Consider the following 19,673-nt stretch of genomic DNA (forward strand, 5'->3'; position numbering starts at 1 on the left):
AAGATCTTATGATCTTTGAGATATCCCAGATTTAATAACCTATGGTATTGCTGCTTTGTGATGTGACTAAGAGTTTCTTGACTCAAGCTTAACTCTGTGGAACCTTGAAGCAATTGGGACTATAATGATGTCATGTTCGACAAAATTATTCTTCATATGGATAAACGATCAGAAATCAAAAATTACAGGGAGCTACAGGTATCTCATTTTCTAATTTTATTATGTGGTACATCAATTTTGCTTTCCTGGTTTAAGAACAATTACTACTATACTGTAGTCCGACCTTTTATTTTGAAAAGAAAAAGCTTAAATGTGACTTTAAGATCACTTTTCGACGGCCATTTCTTTTTGGTTTCATGTTAATCATATGAAACCAGGTACTCCATATAAGTAATATGAAACCAGAAGGTTAGTCCTCAAAAATCAAGATTAGCACCAATAAATACTTACTCGGATGGTATCACACTTTGCCACTTAAAAAAGAGGTCGAGGTTCGGCTTGCATCAGCTCTCGAAGAGAGGACATGTATAGGGTAGGAGATGGAATCAGCTCCTCCTAACCACTCAGAAAAAAAGAAATTAGAAAAGGAAATCAAGGTTAGCGGCTGTCTATGCATTTATCATGGGTTTATCCATTACAGCCATCAAACATATGTGATGCACATGCCAAGGTCTACCACTTATTAAGTAGCATTGTGTTGGCATAATGAAATAATTAATAACATATTGGTTGTTGACCCATATTTGGATTCATGAAATGATAGAAATTGTCTATTGGCAGTAGGTAAAAAGAATGCATTCTGCAAGATGCAAGCCATGTAATAGTCCAAGTAGCAGTGTTAATAAATTACCTTTTTGCATCAAATATCTTAATTGTTTTGAGTGATACAAGTTTATATCACTTTGAGCTGATGATAGCCTGCTAATCAGACTTATAAGTGACTTGAATTTAGGAATTGGGCTTGAAAGTGACCTAATAGCTTAGACCACACATGAAGCTTGAATTCTGCATGATCATATGTCTGTCCTTGCACAAAATGTGTTCAATGTTTTATTCTTATTCAATTATCTCAGCTAAAAGTAAGTTTTCATCTCCCTTTCTCATTTGCTCTTCTTCCTTTTCTTCTATAGTGAGAGTGGTGACAATGGTGCCAATGACCGCTAGGGTCAACAAGAAAACTAGTGATTTTTTCCCCCCTCAATTCATCTGTATCTCTCCATTGCTTCACCCTTGGCCATGCCCATTCACCTAACCTCGTAACTGAAATAGATCCAAAAGAGCACTAAATTATCCCATAACAACAAATCCAATTAATACTTCCAACCCCCTCCCCCCCAAAAAAAAAAAAAACTTAATTTTTTATGAAACTTTAGGTCAACTGTTTTGCACGGGTGAAGGGTTGTGAATTTAGTTGATGTTTATCTTTGGATTTTGTTCATTTGATATGGAAATAGATTTAGTCCCAAATCTTTGGAAATTTTCAAACAATAAAAAGCAACATGATTCCATTTGACAGGTCTACTCTTGTACATTTTTTCTTCATTTTTGAAAATAAAAATAAAATTGTTTAATACTTTCATGGTAGTGTTTTAGATGGAGATGAGTCTAGTGGAGCAAGGTTTGTGATTAGAAGAGCGAGTGGTGGTAGGAGGTGTCAAATTGTTTGATACTACAATTTTTTTGACAGAATTGCATGCTGCATGAGTAGGCATGTCATATATAATTAAAACTTTGAAGATGTATCATATTATTCTAGAGAGGGATTGTTTGACATTGTTATGTGACTTTTGGGTTCTACATTTTTAGAGATTAGTATTTATCTCTTCAGACAAGATTGTTTGAGAATGAGAGCAACTCTTTAGTCTTATCAAGTAAAATATACTTATAGAGAGGCTAATAGTATTGCAAACTATATGGTAAAATATGTTACTAATCACATAGGATCTATTTTATGAATGATTCCAAATTGTTAGATATTTTATTTTTTGATGCTCACAACTGTATTTACTCTTGATTGATTAAATAAATCCAGTTTACCAAAAAAAATAAAACTAGAAAATAAAAGCAATATTCAATAGGTTCTCACAGGATGTATTCTTTTTATTCAAGCAGGCTCTTAGAGTGCATTCATGCTTTTCTTGCTTCTCATAGTTGAGATATGGAGCGAGATGGCCACAAACAATAAAAAATGATGCAATCACTTGTTTACTTCGTATTGTAAGTAAGAGAAGTTAAACCCAACATTAGAGCACTCTATCACTTTATCAATTGAACTAGTTGACGACTAATTTGAGAAAAAACACTTGGCACCCAAAATAGGAAGGACATTTATTAGCTCTTTAATTAGGTAGTTGGATGTTTGAGTGTTTTTTTTTTTTTTTGCTTTTCTTTGAAAAGCTTAATCCACGGTCTTTTCATCGGTTGAACTTTAGCATATTAGTATTCAATTTTTAGTCTAGCATACAAAGTCTGCACGCACTTAATTTGTATGCACACACTTGTAACATAATTTGTATAATATAATTATACTATCCCCATACATAGTTAATACTTAAATCTCAATGTATATAGTTATTTGAAATTATGTATATATAGAGGTAGAGGCATGTAGAAGGGACTGGGAGTTGAAAAAAAAATTGAAACTTTTGAGGCGGTGTTTGTCTAGTCCCAGTCATCTCGGACTAAAAGCCATAGAATGGTCGATGGAGAGACCAGCTATTACATGCATGTTATTTTTTAGTGATGAGCGTTGAGATTTCGCTCTTGGAAGCTGAACAGCTGAAGAGCATTCACGCCATCTGCGCGCCATTTCCTTTCTAAAAGTAGTTCACTCCACGCTATCGGACTGACCTCCCCAATTCCCTCGTCGCGACCCGATATAACCTCGAGCCCTTCGATCCCTGAAACCCTAATCCTTCTTCTTCTTCAATCTCTTCCCTACTCTCCTCTCTCTGATGGCGGGAGGAGGAGGAGGAGGAGAAGCTCCGGGAGCGACGGATTCGGCCGCCGTCGTCCCGATGGAGGACACCATCGATGCCCTAATGGACTACCTCGTCGCCCCTCTCCTCCCCTTAAGGGTCTCCCAGCGGGAGGCCCCTACCGACGATCAGCAGGAGGCCGTGGCGAGACAGGTAAATCTCTGTGGGAACATTTTGATTGGAATTTTGGATTCTGAAGGTTTGAGGCTTGGTGTGAAATCAGATCATCTGCAATGGGAAAGAGGATGCTCGATACGCTTTTGATTGAGAAAGCAAGCTTTAAACTGTCTTTTCTTTCTTAATTATGGGTAGAGTTTAAATTTCAGACACGATGACACTACAAAGAGGGTCCATTGTGGTACTGGGAGAGCATTAGAGAAGTTGGCTTCCCAAGTTTTTTCAGTTAATTGGTCTATTTGGCAGGTTCCAGCGATTTAAGAGGGTTTTCGAGGAATGATAAGAGGGTTGAGGACACCATGCAAGTTTAGTGTAGGATCTGGTTAAGTTATGTGGGAGGGGTTGGATAGATACATCAAGTTTTTATGTATATTTACTTATTTCAGTTGGTCATTTTGTTTGCTATATGAGCCATGTCGTGGTTTCTGCAATTTGAGTTGCAGAAACTAATAAAGGCTTTTATTGTTTTCTATTCAGTTACAGGAGTGCCCTTACGAACTTGCAATTAGCTTCCTGAAACATAATATGGGGAAAAATTGTAAAAGGAACTATGAGAGTAAGACAGTGAAAAGGTCTTATATAAACTGCCTTTCACTGTGTGCAATGTCAATCTAGGATTGCATCGATAATGTTCACCTTAGCTTGCATTAGTCCTGCTATCTTGAAGTAAAAGGCTTTTAACAACTAGTAACCTCACTTTCAACAACCAGCAGCCTCACATATTATTCCTCTTCTCTGGTATTTTGGCTAATTCTAGACTGAAAGATACTAGACAGTCGAGTAATGTTAAATAGGAATTCTATACAATTGTTTTGGGTTTAATGTAGGTTGGTTATATTCTGACCACTATATTACCTGGATATTTTTACTCCAAATGTAGGTTGTTTGCCACTAGTTGGTTTGGGATTGACTGGCAGGGGATTAGCAGCATTCACACACAACATTAACATGCACATGTATCTAAACACATATATACACATAATACACACAAACAACTTCTCTATAGACATACACATAGGTACTTGAATACTTCTAAAATATAGGTCAAGGTTTAGAGTTGTCTGAAAACCATTCATTTCATCCAAAACCGATTGGTTTTGATCAATAACAAATCTGAGACTAACCAACATGTTGGTTTCGGTAAATTTCAGCTGATTTCGGTTGGTTTCTGCAGTTTTGGCTGAAATGGATTGAAACTTTTGTTTTTTTTCTTATTTGGCGGGTCAATATGTTCATTGTTTTCCAAAATTCAGCAATCCAATCCAATCACACATTTATCTACGGAAAACTTGATGTGGTCTAAGGTGTGTCGTTTACATCTGAGCTTTGTTATTATGGTGGGCAACATGCAATCTTGATATGTGTCTTTATGTTATAAGCAAGGTTTGAAAATTTTGTTGCTATTTCAGCTCACACTGGCTTTGTGGAATTTCAATTCAGTAGTTTGGAAGTTTACTCCAAGTACAAGAGGTTCAATAAAAAAAATAAAAAAAATTCAAATAAACTGAAAAATTGAAGAAAAATAAAAGAAGTTAATAAAAGTTAATACACAGCATTTCAGATTATTTTATGTTATATAATTTTTTTTGGTCTAGTTTTGTTAATTTTGGGCTGAATCTAATATTTAAGTGAAGTTCAAGTATATTGATATTTCATACTGTGAACAAATGTATATATATTTTTCCTTTTGATCTTCAATTGTTCAAAAATTTACCATATTTAGCAACTTTGAAGCTTTCTAGGGCCCAATGCATTCAAATCTTTCCTTCATTTTCTAGTAGCACTTTCAAATATAATGATTTTGGGCATTTCTTTTTCATATTTTTTAAATTAAGCTGTAACGTGATCAAATTCTTTTTGTTTTAGAAAGCTATACTTGTTTTGCACTAAAAAAGATATTATTCTTGTGAAACGTGTTATATTTAGTTGTTCTTGGTAGTCTTTGTAAACCACTGTAGTAATGGTCCCTTCTAAGTTCTCAGCTCATCAAGGGTTATGCTTATTATCAGTTTTCTCTTTTAACTAGAGAAAGATAAACCGTTGAAGATTGATACCAAGAAGCTTCTATACTTAAATAACTGAAAAAATGACCGCAATGTGATAGAAAATAGCATAATAAAAACGACACAAGGCAGAACAGGGTAAGTTTTGGTTAGTATCAGCTGAAACTGGATAAAACCACCGAAACTAGGCTGAAACTTGATTAATTTCAGTTGAAACTAATTAAAATGGCTGAAATTGACTGAAACCTAGTATTGGGGGTCAGTTTTCATTTTATCTTGGCCAAAATGGTTTGCTTTGGATGAAACTTAAAACTTTGGTTATAAGCAATTGTAACATGTAGAACTAATTATGGATTTACATATTTAGGAGTTTTTACTACTTTGGAGAGAATCTTTGGGGCATAAAGGCTATTGTTGTTGCCTCAATATTCCCAACTTGTCTTCATTTGTTTATTGAAAGTGGGTTATTCATCCCTCTCCTACCCTGAGAGTGGTAGCAGCTATGATGGATAAATATAAACATACATATAGATGTATAATTACATAAATACATACCTAGACACATACATACAAGCACAAACATATATGTATTATAATGTGTGCATATATTTGTGTGCACATATGTGAATGTATGTAAGTCTATAGGTATATAAATGCACAGAAAAAGAATACCATCATTATTAGTTTTCTCATATACTATTAGCACAAGATCAGTGCTGCCCTTTCATAATGAAAATGAGCGAAATTGTCTAGAAAAAAATGAAGTGTTTTAGAGGTTTACTACCTCTATATTAAGTGGATAAAATGGATAATTGCAATGGTTAATGAGGTAAACTACATCACAAGCCTTATAAATGGAGAACTCAAACTATTGATCTTGATCTACATAAATTACAACATGTAGCCAAAAATTTATTTGATTTAAATGCTTTGAAACATTAAATCAAATCAAAATATCATATCACATTGTTAAGATTATGCATTTTGTGTTCGCTTGGTGCATAGGTATGAGGCCTCCAAAGCATTTCATTTCTAGTTTCTAGGAAATTTATATGTTCTTAAATTCTCATCAACGGTGTGGATTTTTCTAACAAAAAAATATGCAGCTACATGCAATGTTCATCGTGTTGCCCAGAATTGCCTGATTCGAGGCATGCTGTACCATACTGGGGGCGGATCGGCACGGTTCCGCCCTTCTGTTTGAGGTACCAGCAGGGGTGGGGGAGAGGGAGAATGGGAGAGAGGAAAAGAGAGAGAGAGAGATCGAGAGGGAGGTAGATGGCTGGAGAATGCCGGCGAAGCATCGGAGAGGGTGCGGAGAGATGGAGGAACGAAATAGGAAAACTAGAGGGCAAAGCCCTTCTTCTGCCCCTATGCGGCCCTTTGTTGGCCTCCTCTAATCATCGGTCTCTCTCCCTGTCTCTCCCTCCCTTCCTCCCTCTCCTTCTCTCCTGCCCTCTTTGCTATGTCGGTACGTGCTTGGCACGGGATTGTATGGGGGCATACCGAATAGTGTTGCCGGGCAACCGAAATGGGCTTTGATACCGGCACAATGATCCTTGGCTACATGTATAAGTGTACCCATGCAATTATGCTTAAACATTAGTAGTTAATAGTCTATTTTAATTCATGAAATTGTTTAAACGTTGAAAAATTGAAAATAGTTATTTAACTGTTTCAGCTACCATACATGACTAGGCTAAGCACTACATCAACAAGTTCTTGTAGGTATATGTTTAATATATGAAATGAAAACCTATTTTACTATGATCTATTGGTTCAACCGCTTATTAATGATCAAAGTAGTTCAAAGATATTTTTGAAGGCCTTTGAAATTTGATGTTTGGTCTATTTAAGATACGCCAGGTTTAGCTAACTCATGGTTTAAAGATACTAAGGTTTTTTCTCTCGATACTAGACCCTAAATTAGTCCATCCTATTATAGTGTTGGTATGCGGTACGGTATGAGATGGCAAAATGTATTGAGTATTGGTATGGTATGAGACTGTGTACCAGTTCGGTACCGGTATGGTACGGTATGTCTAGTACAGTACGATACCAACCAGTATGGTAAATCTTGAAAGATACAAATTTGGCCTTGACTCAAACTCATTATTATTACCATATTAGAAATTCAACAAAAGCAACATTCTCGTTTGAATACAAAAAGAAGTATGCAGAAGAAAGGCTTCTTGTTGCTAACCAATGCAAATATTACAATTGCTTTCTTTGCTTGAAATTCGTAGGAAGCACACCAACCATGGTTTTCTGTACCAGGTGCACCGAATCGTACATGTACTGATCCGAGATTTAATATGAGAGGTGTACTAAGTTTTGGTATGCTGAACCAACCCCCATACTGGGCATACCGATATTGTACAGTATGGTACCTGTATGAGGTGTGATACCAGGATTGTGAACCTTGACGCCAACAAGTCTAGTCCTAATATATTATGTGTTTGCACAAATCATCTTTTATATGCCACTTCTGCAACACGTAGAGAAGGTTTAGTGGGTAAGGATTTTGGGAATGGAAATCACTTTTCCCAACACGTCTCATTCCCAATATTTGGTAGTTTCAATGTAATGAAAATTTAACATTTTGAGTGATATCATATTCCTATAAAAAAGTTAAAAATGATACCCGTATGAGGGGATGGTTATCATTTTATGTAGCCAAACATAGGGAATACAAAGCTGACAATTTTATTTTTCAAAAACTCAAGCCCGATACCACCCATGTCCATGTTGTTTGTGCCCCCTCTCACATCTCTCCCTTCCACTCTCTTTTCTTCTTGCTACCCTTGATGTCACATGATGCTGATGACAAAGCTGCTATCTATGAACTCTAAGCATCTCTCTCTTGCCCTCCCCCCTCCTCCCCTTCCTACACACACTAGACATAAAAAAAGCGGCGATGTTAGGGTGTTGGTGCTTCTCGTTTTGGAATCTCTGTAATATGTCTTGGACTTTACTCCTATTATGTATCATGTTATGCAATCTTTGTTTTGTCAGCTTTTGCTCCATGAAGGAGGCCTACTTTGTTTTCTTCTATCATCCAATTAGGGAAAAGCCTAAATGGGGTTTCATAATATCAATGTTTCTTTTTCTTAGGATTGACATATGTAAATATTACATCAGCCAGACTTTTCTCTTCATAGCATCAGATCTGGATTTTTGTTTCAATTTTGCTTCTTATACTTTCAATTTTGGCTTTTTTCCTTTGTTTTTGTTCTATTTCTACATCTTAGTTATATAAAAGTATTCTGTTTCAATTTGACTTCTAATACTAGAATAGGGAGCAAATGGCAAGGTATTATTCTAGCAAAGATTTCCGAGGGAAGTAAAAGTTGGCTACAAGGTCCATGCAGCTATATGTTTGGCATTTTTGACATTGCCGCCACAAAGCAAAAAAATGATTATAAGATTCTTGGACAAAGTGTAACCTTATATCTTGATTTGATCAACACAAAACAATGATAAACAGCCAGATATTTGAATGTCTTGGACTCCTTTATTTTTTAAAATTTCTCTAGGTTCTACCATCTTCAAGGTCATGGAACAACATTTTTCAATCCAAAATTAGTAAAATGGTAAGACTCTATTCCTAAAGTATCATCCTAATGCCTTTGATCAAGATGTTGTAAAATGCTTTGATGTTCATTTAAATTCTTATCATGTTTCCAATGTATTCATTTAGCCTGTTCCAAAGCTTGTTTATATGACAAATGGTCATTGCAATAAAAAGAGCAGCAAAATATCTAAAGTTTGATAATAGGTAATGCCATCAGCCAAAAGTTTAACGGGAGGTGCAAAACTGCAAGACAGGCAAATTGAGGGGTATATATGCAAATATTGAGGACTAATATACAATAAGCATATCTGCAAGGGTACAAAATGTAATAGGGTAACCAGATTTTGTAGATTTGCAGCACTCTTTAGATCATGGTGACAAGACCAATCCTAATTTAATCCTCTTCAAAGATTGTGGTGCAAGACAGCTACCTCTTAGAGCACCACATAATAATAAGAAAAAGCATGAAATGGCATAACTAGTAGGAAGCCCACAAATGAGAACATATTTTCCCATTCACTTTGCCCCCATCCCCCTCCTTCCCTTTGCTTCCTCTCCTAAGATATCACAACTCATGATGTGTTTATGTAGAGAAACCTAAAAGAGAGACAAACCAATCCTTATATAAGTTCATGGTATTCATAATATCCATTATTTAAGAAAAGCTTAATTAGGAATAAGTGTCACTAGAACATAGGAAAAGTTAGGTATTTTGCTTTGTCCCAGAGGACACAACATGCCATGGTTTGTGTATCCAGTGTAGTTGGCTTGGTAGGTTGCACGTCTTGCCCCCAAAATGGGAAAAAAAACCTTTTGTCCTAAGCCTCACCAAAAAAGGAAAGAAATAAAAAATAAAAAGGGAAAAATCCTGAACCTTTGAAGAATGAAGAAGGAAGAAAGGGTGGGGTGGGGTGGGGGGACCTAATGCAAAGAAATTAGAGAAAAGAGGAATGAAGAAAGGGTTATGGCTTCAGAGATGTACCTTCCTACGCATATGTATTGATCTTGCATGTTACTACTATGGCTGGTTTCTCCTATTTTGCTCAAATATCAAGTTTGCTCCCTCCCCCCATACCATAATATGTAAATAATTCATAAGTTTAAGACTCAAGATACTTAAATCTCTAGCATATATATAGAGTAGAGCTAATATGTGGGCACCCGATGACCATGGGACCAGCACGGATGATCTGAGTCGTTGGATGTGATCTATTATCTGCAAAGTGCTTATTGTTAAAAAATCATGTGGAAATCCTATCATATACATCATTCATGCATCTACTAGTCAAAAATGGACATTTTAAATAACACGAACAATGCATATTTTTTGATCACTAGATGCATAGGCTAGGGATCTTTAGATTACATGATTTTTTGATAGCAAGTAGTTTAGAGATTGTGGATTACATCTGATGGCTCGGATCATGTGCACCGGGCCCTCAGTCATCTGGTCTAGATTGCACTTGCTGGAGCTGCTGTGGGGGCGCCCACATCTTATCTCTACTCCCTCTCTCTTTCTCTATCTACACACACACACACACACACATATATATACATACATATGTATGCATTGTGTATGTATATTGCACACACACACACACACACACATATATATAGTATTATAACTGTGTGCTCATATCCAATACCTGACACCTAGACACTTGACGCCCACATCCCTTACCCAGGAAACACTGCAAGAAATGGATTATATTGCAGATAAAGATTTTTGTATTTAATAAAGACCATAGATTTATGCACCGGTGCATGCTTGTGGGCAGGTCAGCAAGCTTGACTAATGTAAAGTCTTTACATAGTTCAAGCCTATGGGTCAATATTATATATCAGATTTTGTTTAATTTATATTACCACTTCTCAGAATTATGTGCTACCAATTATTGGCAAGGTTAATTATGAATGATAAATCACCGAAAGCAAAGAACACAATGTATAGTGTTACACTTTTGGTTTTCTAATCTCATTGTGGACCTAAACATTCCTAGGGCTTTGTACATGACATAATAGAATTTTGATATGCTACATTTTACGGACACAACTATGTCTTGGACATTTTGGAATATATCTTATTATAACGATAGGAGCTGCACTTTTTTGGTTTCGATTGCTGGATTCCTCTTATTTTTGAATAACTTCTGAATGTTTACATATTCCTTCACATCTTGGAATTTTGTGATGGTTGTTTAATTTGTTATTCTGTGTTGTGGACCTGCAGATTCATGCAGTTGTGCTGCTCTATAATTATTACCACCGGAAGCAGTTCCCGCAACTTGAGTTTCTTGCTTTTGAAACTTTCTGCAAAGCTGCTTCTGTAGCTAAACCTAGTTTCTTGACATACTTGAAATATATGCATAAATATGATGATGGATCAGGAAATCTGAACAAACAGCTCTCAATCACAGAGAAAAAGATCATGGATGCCTGTAATATTTCTAAGTCATTAGATGCATCAAATAATGCTCCAAACATAGAAGGTTGGCCAATTTTTAAAGTTGCCATGTTTCTAATTGATCACACCAAAGAAAGATGTTTGCTTCAGTTTGGATGCTTAACCCAGGGGGTCTGGTCGTTGTTGGAACAAGAACTTGAAGAACCTATTGACAATCAGGTAGCTGGCACCCAAATGAACAATAATGTATCAAAAAACAAAGAGATTGCAATTAGGTGTTCACGTGGGTCTTGTGAAAATGATTATGCGCTTCAGCAACTTGCATTTTCTATCGTGGAAAAAAAAGCAGGTGATCTTATTTTCTGACGCCGCCTCCTTTATCCCTTGTGTTTATTGTGTTTACTTGTGCTAAGCATTAAAATTCCTGTCCAGCAACTATATTTGTATAAAATCTCTTTTCCTCTTATTTCATGCTCTTACTGCTTAGCTTGAGAAGTTCATGACTCATTAACTGATAGTAAATAACCACTAGAACATGACTATCAGAAAAGAGTGGGTTTACTTCCTATCATCTAAACAAAAGGGAAAAAAAAGGCCTGAGAGCTCTTGTAGATCATGTTTGAAGTTTTATGGTGATATATTGGTGCTTGACTTTGTTTTCATCGGATTTGTTTTCACTATGGTTTCAACGAGTGTAATTTGGAGGGGTTTATTTTCTGATTCCAATTTATGTAAAGTTTTCTGGCTCCTAGTTTTTTTCTTTCCCTTTTTAGGCTCCTTGACAGCAATTTTTGTTTTAGGATTGATATGGGTCATACAGATGGAATATCATGCCCTCCAGCATTAAGTGGTTATGGGTTTTTACTATTCCATAAAAATGCAGCAAGTGAGATAAATGTTACTGTTGTTGAATAACCGTAGCCAGGTCTCTTATGGTAATGCGAGCAATAAAGTTGGCTTTATTTTCTTTAAATTTTGTGGTAGATCTGTTAACTAATGGGATTGTTGTGTTATATGCCATAATGGGATCATCATACCCTTTAAGCGCAGGAATGTGTGAGATATAATAAAAGGAAAAACTGACCTAACTATAATAGATGAGACTAAGTGATAAAGTCAACAAACTGCATCTGTTTTCCTTGACTTGTGAAACATCTTTTTTAAGGACTGACCCTCATTCTTTTTTTCTCTCATATTACTGAAGACCTTAATTTAGTTAATAACGCTATAAGGATTTGCTTATTCGAAGCACCTCTTTCATATGTGCTACATTATTTACCAGATTACACCACTACATTTCACCCTTTCTTGGTCATGCTTAAGATGGCTTTATAGTCTCATAATAATATTTTTATTTTTAATTCCTTTCAGAATTTAGGAATTAAATTGTGTGGAATTTGCTTTTACTGTCATTATGCTCCATGCTTAACAGCTTTGCAAGAACCTGTTAGATCATGTGAAAGAATATACATTTAAATGCTATAAATTTCTATAGAGATGTCTTTTCATGTCAATGGCAAACTGTCCTGATAGTAGGAATCATGATACACTTAAGATTGTTGCCCATGTGTTTCTTTTTGATATGTAATCTAGTTTTGGGACCAGTATATTTTGCTTTGGTTATTATGGATTTGCTGCACTAGAGATTCAGCCCCTCATATATAGCAATAAGCTTCAGTTTTGTTCTATTCTTGTTTCTTCATTGTAATATGAAAGGAAAAGGATTGATACATTATGGAACAGGTATTAATCATGCAAATATTTGTATTCTGGAACATCATTTGGCGTATTCGTTAAGTCAGGAGAAGACAACTACTAGGTTATATATAATGATGTATACAGAAACAGTAAGTGGAGAACTCAGGGAACTTCATGTCAAAGATGTTATTAGCAGGTTTGTTATCCTGGTGACTAAAGACTATTTTGGCTGTTTGCAGTTTCACCAACCGGTGGACTTTTGTGTATGGCATATGTTACCGTAAAACTGGCTCTCTCGACACAAGCAATTTGCATGTACACTATATGTATAATAGACTTGGAATTCATATATGATATTAGAAAAACTGTTACCTGTGCACAATCATCTGAGTTTGACTTGCTAGTAATCCCCTTTTTTTTGGCATTTTTTTCAGCTTGAAAGGCCCTTTGGTCAGGAGGGCTCTAACTCCTGAAGTAACACCTGTTGTTGAGCATTATAATCTATTGCCATATGTTGACATTTTATCTGATTGGCTAAACAGGTAACTAATTGTTTCTAATTTCAATGATAACATTTGGAATCTAGGCCATTAACGAACGTGGAAGTCCCATCTTGCATCCACTTTTCTCAAAATGATCTCTTGCAATTCAGGGAAATACTTCATGATGGTCCACAGCATTTGCCAAGGCTGTCGGCAGATGTGAACAAGAAATGCTTATTGTTGTCAGACAGAGTAACCACTGCTGAAGATCCTAAAACAAATAATAAATCTGATTGGGGTGGGAAAACAGTAGACAAGATGAGCAACACTGAAAATGAAACTATAATGAAGAATGGAAATAGCACATCTTCTGAGTTTGGGACATTGAGATCTGCTTGTAGACCTAAAGCCAATGCTTGCATTTTGTCTGTGGAAGCAGACACATTGTCCACTGTAAAAGATCAGGTGGTAAGTGATAAATCTTCTCAGAATGGACAAACTGTGGATATGTTGAGTAACAAGAACAGGATAAAAGAGGCAGTTACAAACAACATAGAAATTGATGGATCAAATATGAGTGGGTCATCTGCAGTTGTGTATAGACCTCATAACAAGGCCAGTAATTCATCTTTGAATCGGTATCAGCAACCATCAGTTAACGAGGATACCAGGAGGGAAAATAACATTTCATGTATTCCTACCAATAAGTGGAAAAAGAATATTCAGGGTACTGCAGATGTCACTCTGCAGGGTTGTAATGATGAGGTATGCTATAGAGTCAATCCTGTCAACATTTCTTCATTTTGGAAAACTGCACATTTTCGTAGTCATGTCTTTTCAAGTGTTGCACTATTATGAAAACCCATATGTACATTTAGCTTCCAGTTTATTATGTGCTTGTCTGCATTTGTTAGAACCCATGATCCAAACTAATGGGTTATGGCTTACCACACTAGGCAAACATATTATATCAAGTGTGCAACCAGATCCTTCCATGGCATAGTATTGCTTTCAACAGCCCATGGATAATATTTATGTGTTGACTAATCTTTGTCGTTCCTTCTAGAACCGTACCTTGTGCCTATAAAGTGCTTTTTATTTTATTGGCCTCCTTCTACATCAAAATAAAAGTTAGCTTTTTAAAAAAAACTTTCTTAATGTTTTTATCTCTGACAGGCAAGTATTGCAGATTCAGCTAAGCCATGCACAACAAAAGGCCTGGATGGAGAACAGCAAGGCAAAACAGAGATCGGTGATTCTGTTCAAGGTGGAATACCTACCTTTGATCTTCCACTTGTTCCTTTGCAATTGAATATGGAAAATCAAGATGCATTTCAACTTGTAATGTCATCAAAGAAAGGTGATCTTCTACGGTCTTCCTTATGAGTTCTTCAGAAAAGATGAGAAGTTTTGGTATGCACGTTTTGTTTGACATCAAACCAGAATTTTTCCTCCATTCTGTTGGAACTTGATTGACAAAAATGCATTTAAAGGACAGTTGCAATAATCATTTTGCTATTTTGTAGTATCAGCAACAACGCATTCTTGAAGATGAAATTGCTCGATGTGAAATGAACATCCAAACAATTTTAAGCGGCATAGTTTGTTTCTATGTCAATCATTTATGTAGTTGTTTTCACCATTTTTTATCTGGAAAGATGCATGTGATGAACATCTTTGTTCAGCCATCACACATTAAAATGCTTGCTTGCTTTTATGTCCAAGCACAAAGAACTATCAACTGGAGGACTCGATGATAGGTTCTTTCTTTAATCAGATGACAATTTTCTTACTGTATTTAGTGAGTGCTTAATAAACTATAATAACTTGATTTGTTTCATATCAATGCAGTGACATGTTTTACTATATTTGAATAATCTTCACTTGTCATACTGTTAAAAACATTTAAATGGCAAAATTAAACTAGTAAAAAGCTGCAGTTGGCTGGAGAATAACACTTATGTGGTTGTGTTGCAGAAGGGGAAGAGAACTCAGAGCCAAAATTTGAATCGATAATAGAAGCATGCAATGTTTTATGCTCAAGCCAAACACATATGGATAGATCTATGCGTTCTGGAGAAGGGAGCCGAACTCAGAAAATTAAAAGGAAGAGATTGGCGGAGGCCGTTCTCAAGTTAAGGAGCTCATGCCAGGCAAGACATGATGCTTGCATGGTGTCCAAAATCCTTTTTAGTTTGTTGTGTTAAAGGAACTTTATCTACCTTTTCTGCCTTCAATTTTTAATTCAAGCTAGATATTCTAATTTTTGCTTTTCCAACTCAATATCTGCTAAAAAAGCAATTTTGAAAATCTAGAGAGCTGTTTAATATGCAGCAAACAGGAATTCTTTTGTTTATCCACTTACCATTTTTTAAAGTGTTTGTCAATACTGAGCTGTCTTTGTTAAAAAGAGAGCAGAATTAGGAATTTTACATCACATGCCACATACAAGGATTCTGTGCAGCAAGGTTCGCGGTACCGATGGTACCGACGTACCGGTCGGCTCCGGTAACGGTACGGTACCGGTGCGAACCGAGCCGAACCGATACCGTACCGATGGGGCACATTCGGCCTGGTTTCGATCCCATCGTCGTTTTTTTTTTTTTGGAGTTCTTTCACTTTTGGATATTTTTGATGTTTTTATGTTTAGGTTTAAGGTTAAAAGTAGATGATGCAACTTATTACTTCCAAATGATTCAAATAATGAGATGAAGAACATAAAATATTTTCAAATTAAGATACAATCAATTACATACATTTAAAGCACTCTCGAATATCTAAAATCGGGTTGAGTGGCACTTTGAAAAGTGCCCCAGTGTGGCACTTTTGAAAGTGCCAGCCTCTGGCCAGCGCTGTGGCATTTTCAAAGTGCCACAGCGCTGGCACTATTTTTCAGAAGCGAACCGGTGCGAACCGGCTCGGTTCGCACCGGTTCGAGCTCATACCGGTGCGAACCGAGCGGTTCGCACCGGTTCACACATGTACCGGTGCGAACCGAGCCGGTTCGCAGCGGTATGAGGCTCCAACCAAACGGTTCTGACCCATATTGGGTCGGAACCGTTTTATACCCCTGTACCGGACCGGTGCGGCTCGGTACCGGTCCGGTACGGGCTGAACCGACCGGTACAGGTCGGTTCAGCAGACCTTGCTGTGCAGTCAAGAGAACTAAATACAAGGATTTTGTGCAGTCAAGAGAACTAGATAACTGTGAATAACTAAATGCCATGGATTTAAATAGCAGTCCATGCTGGCTGGCATGCTGGGCCAATATGGGCACACGGCACATCCTTACTGCTCGATACTAAGCCAAAATGGGTTCAGTCAATTGGAACTATATTGGCTGGAGGCACTTAACTACTTGCTAATGCTGCTCGAATTCCTTTTCAGTATCATAAAATATTTTTAAGCTTATTTAGTCTCGTCTATTCTGCAGGAATTGGATGATATATGCTGCGAGAACAGTTGGATATTACCAAGATATAGTGTGCTCCCATCCATTTCAGATGGTAGGATCAATTTTCTTATTATTATTTCTTAAGATTATCTGGATCTAAGAGTTAATGTCACTGTTAGGGGATCAGCACCTGTCTCTTGAAGGAGACAAAGTGCTACCCATATTAAATTATCTTAAGAGGTTCATTTGATGGATTAGCATGCCTATTTTGGCCAAATTCTTATCGAATAATTGCTGGATATTACCAAGATATAGTGTGCTTCCATCCTTTTCAGATGGTAGGAACAATTTTCTTCCTATTATTTTTAAGATTATCTGCATCTAAGAGTTAATGTCACTGTCAGGGGATCAGCACCTGTCTCTTGAAGGAGACAAAGTGCTACCATATTAAATCATCTTAAGAGGTTCATTTGATGGATTAGCATGTCTATTTTGGCCAAATTGTTATCGAATAATTAATTATCATACTATTTTTTATGTTCTAAAATTTGTTATGATTTTCTGAGGACAATGAAAAAGCAAGTGCTGCTTGCAGTTCTCTCATTTGTTGGTATTGGGTAGAAGATATCTTTGGATTACTCCAGGGTTTCAATACACTGATATGTTCAAGTCATGGACGCCCTCACAACCATTATATATTATTATAATGAAATAACATCCATTATTTTCTCTCTTTAGCCCAGGACATTTTTCTTGAGATAAAATAATGGCTGCTATACTGATCGCTTTGGCTGTCATAGCGGGAAATATTGGACAAATGGGCAAAGAGCAGCATTATTTGATATGTCATAAAATATTATTTTCTGAACTAAGATGGATATTCCAACTAAAAAATATTATTTGAATCAGATGAACACCTCCAAGACTGTTATAGTGGCAATTGTAGAATTATGATATCCCTTTTTTCAAGTGGGAGAGGAGGGAGACCCACCTGTTCTGCAATTTCTCAGGTCCAAATACTCGAGAATGCACCACCCGAGATTTGAACTCAGAACCTTTGGTTGCCAAGCAAACGGGTTACCATTGAGAGATGCCCCAATTCACATGATGGCCCTTATTTAATCTATGGATTACTCTCTTGCTACTTTTAACTTCTTAAATGATTTCTTTGTTAGCTCACTTTCTCCTTAAAGTTTATGTTTTTGTATTCACCTCAATGAAGTTATTGGTGATGTCTTCAGCAGGAAGGTTCCAGGCAAATGTTACAGTTAAAGGGATGGACTTTGAGTGCACAGTTGGTGGTGATTTGAAGGGCAGTCCTCGTGAAGCACGGGAGTCTGCAGCAACTAACATGTTGAGCAAACTTCGCAGCATGGCAGGCCAAACATAGAAATTAGTAGGCCAAATAGTTTCCGTACTGGCTTAAGCTCTAGTCATAAACCTCCGCTAACTCGAAGGAACTATACAAAGCATCTTTCTTTTGAGTATTCTAGGTATAATTCATGCCAATTGTGAGTGCTAAATGCTGAATGATACCATCCGAGGATGATGCCAACCTCAAGAACATCTTTTGTCTCTTGTACCGCAGAAACCATTAAAGATACTAAATTTTGATTGTAGATCATCCAGAAACCTTAACATATCCATCCAACATCAGTAAACATCTAATATGTGACATTTTATGTTCAATTTCTGTTGTAAGCCTGACATTTCCATGCGATGGTCTACACCATGGCATTGGTTGAGTAAACTCAATATGATTTACAATATAGTTGAGGAACAAAATCAACCAGCTTGGGTAGTTTTATGTTTTGAGTCGTGATTTGAGCATGTGGTCTCACGTGGAACAAGTCCAAGTAGACTGACAAAGCAATTGCAGTGCAAAATCGTGGTGGTTTCGCTGAGTAAAAGAATTGTTTGAGCCATGATTGGTATATGGGGGCCCTGATATAATTTTTGTTCGACATAATTAGTACCAATTCAGAGTCAGCATGATTACACTAGGAAAAAGAATTGTCAAATTTGAGCCATGATTGGTATATGGGGGCCCTGATATAATTTTTGTTCGACATAATTAGTACCAATTCAGTCAGCATGATACACTAGGAAAAAGATGAGTATATTTTGAAGGTTTACATTAATAGTGATGATCCTGATCAGAAAAAAAAAAAGAAAAAAAAAAGATTTATGACAAGTAGAGATTTGATTGTACTTCTATTACTTTTTTGGTCCAACAAGTGCATTGTTGGAACTGGGCTGGAATGCCATTCTATGGCTTGCATGTGCCTTTATGTACGCTTAAAAACAGTGAGCTCCCTGCTGCTACTCATCTCTTAACTTTCAGCCTAAATCCATAACAAAATCATAAATCCTTCACTAAAATTTGAGGATTTGGGGTATTTGAGGAAAGGGCTACCCCAATTCAGTAGCTCATTATCCATGGGCCTTCTATTAAAAAGGGGTTGGTGTTAGTACATTCAAATACAATAAAGCAATAATCACTTGACAGAAATTCACAAGCCAATGTCAAAATTGGATATTAAAGGATGCAGAAGCAAAAAAATGATGCTTTATTGCTATAACAAGTTACAAAACTGAAAAAAGGAATTTGTTTTTGAAGAGGTTAAAAGTTTTCATCTTCCTCAACAAATTTCAACAGATGCCTCAAGATCGATAGCTTATGACCCTCTCTGCATTCTTTACTTTTAACTGTCATCATACTTTGTTACACGGATGTAAAGCCTCTCGAGCTGGGGCACTCCATAGCCTTCAGTATTCTTCATAAGACGCCGCTTGACGGTGTCAATTTGTTCGGGAATTTCTAATTACTCAGGGGGCTGGATGCCACTACTGATGCATCTGGAAGTTCGCTATTAATAGGGTTTTGTGGTCTCGTCCATTTGTTTCTGGTTCTTGAAATGATCCCTGTTGAGAAGAACTCAGTTTCAGTGAACCAGGTTCAG

General features: G+C 36.6%; 1 protein-coding gene across 1 annotated transcript; it reads left to right on the plus strand.

Moving 5' to 3' along the window:
- The first annotated feature begins 2,656 nt into the window (after positions 1–2,656).
- Positions 2,657–18,495, plus strand: LOC103722106. Its single transcript, XM_026810408.2, has 9 exons — positions 2,657–3,131; positions 10,963–11,485; positions 12,880–13,030; positions 13,269–13,376; positions 13,487–14,081; positions 14,493–14,676; positions 15,294–15,469; positions 16,750–16,822; positions 17,952–18,495. Exons 1-9 carry the CDS (start codon positions 2,955–2,957, stop codon positions 18,098–18,100), a joined length of 2,136 nt encoding a protein of 711 aa, XP_026666209.2. The 5' UTR covers positions 2,657–2,954; the 3' UTR covers positions 18,101–18,495.
- The last annotated feature ends 1,178 nt before the right edge of the window (positions 18,496–19,673 follow it).

This window comes from Phoenix dactylifera, unplaced genomic scaffold (genome assembly GCF_009389715.1).
Source record: "Phoenix dactylifera cultivar Barhee BC4 unplaced genomic scaffold, palm_55x_up_171113_PBpolish2nd_filt_p 000559F, whole genome shotgun sequence".
Taxonomy (NCBI): domain Eukaryota; kingdom Viridiplantae; phylum Streptophyta; class Magnoliopsida; order Arecales; family Arecaceae; genus Phoenix; species Phoenix dactylifera.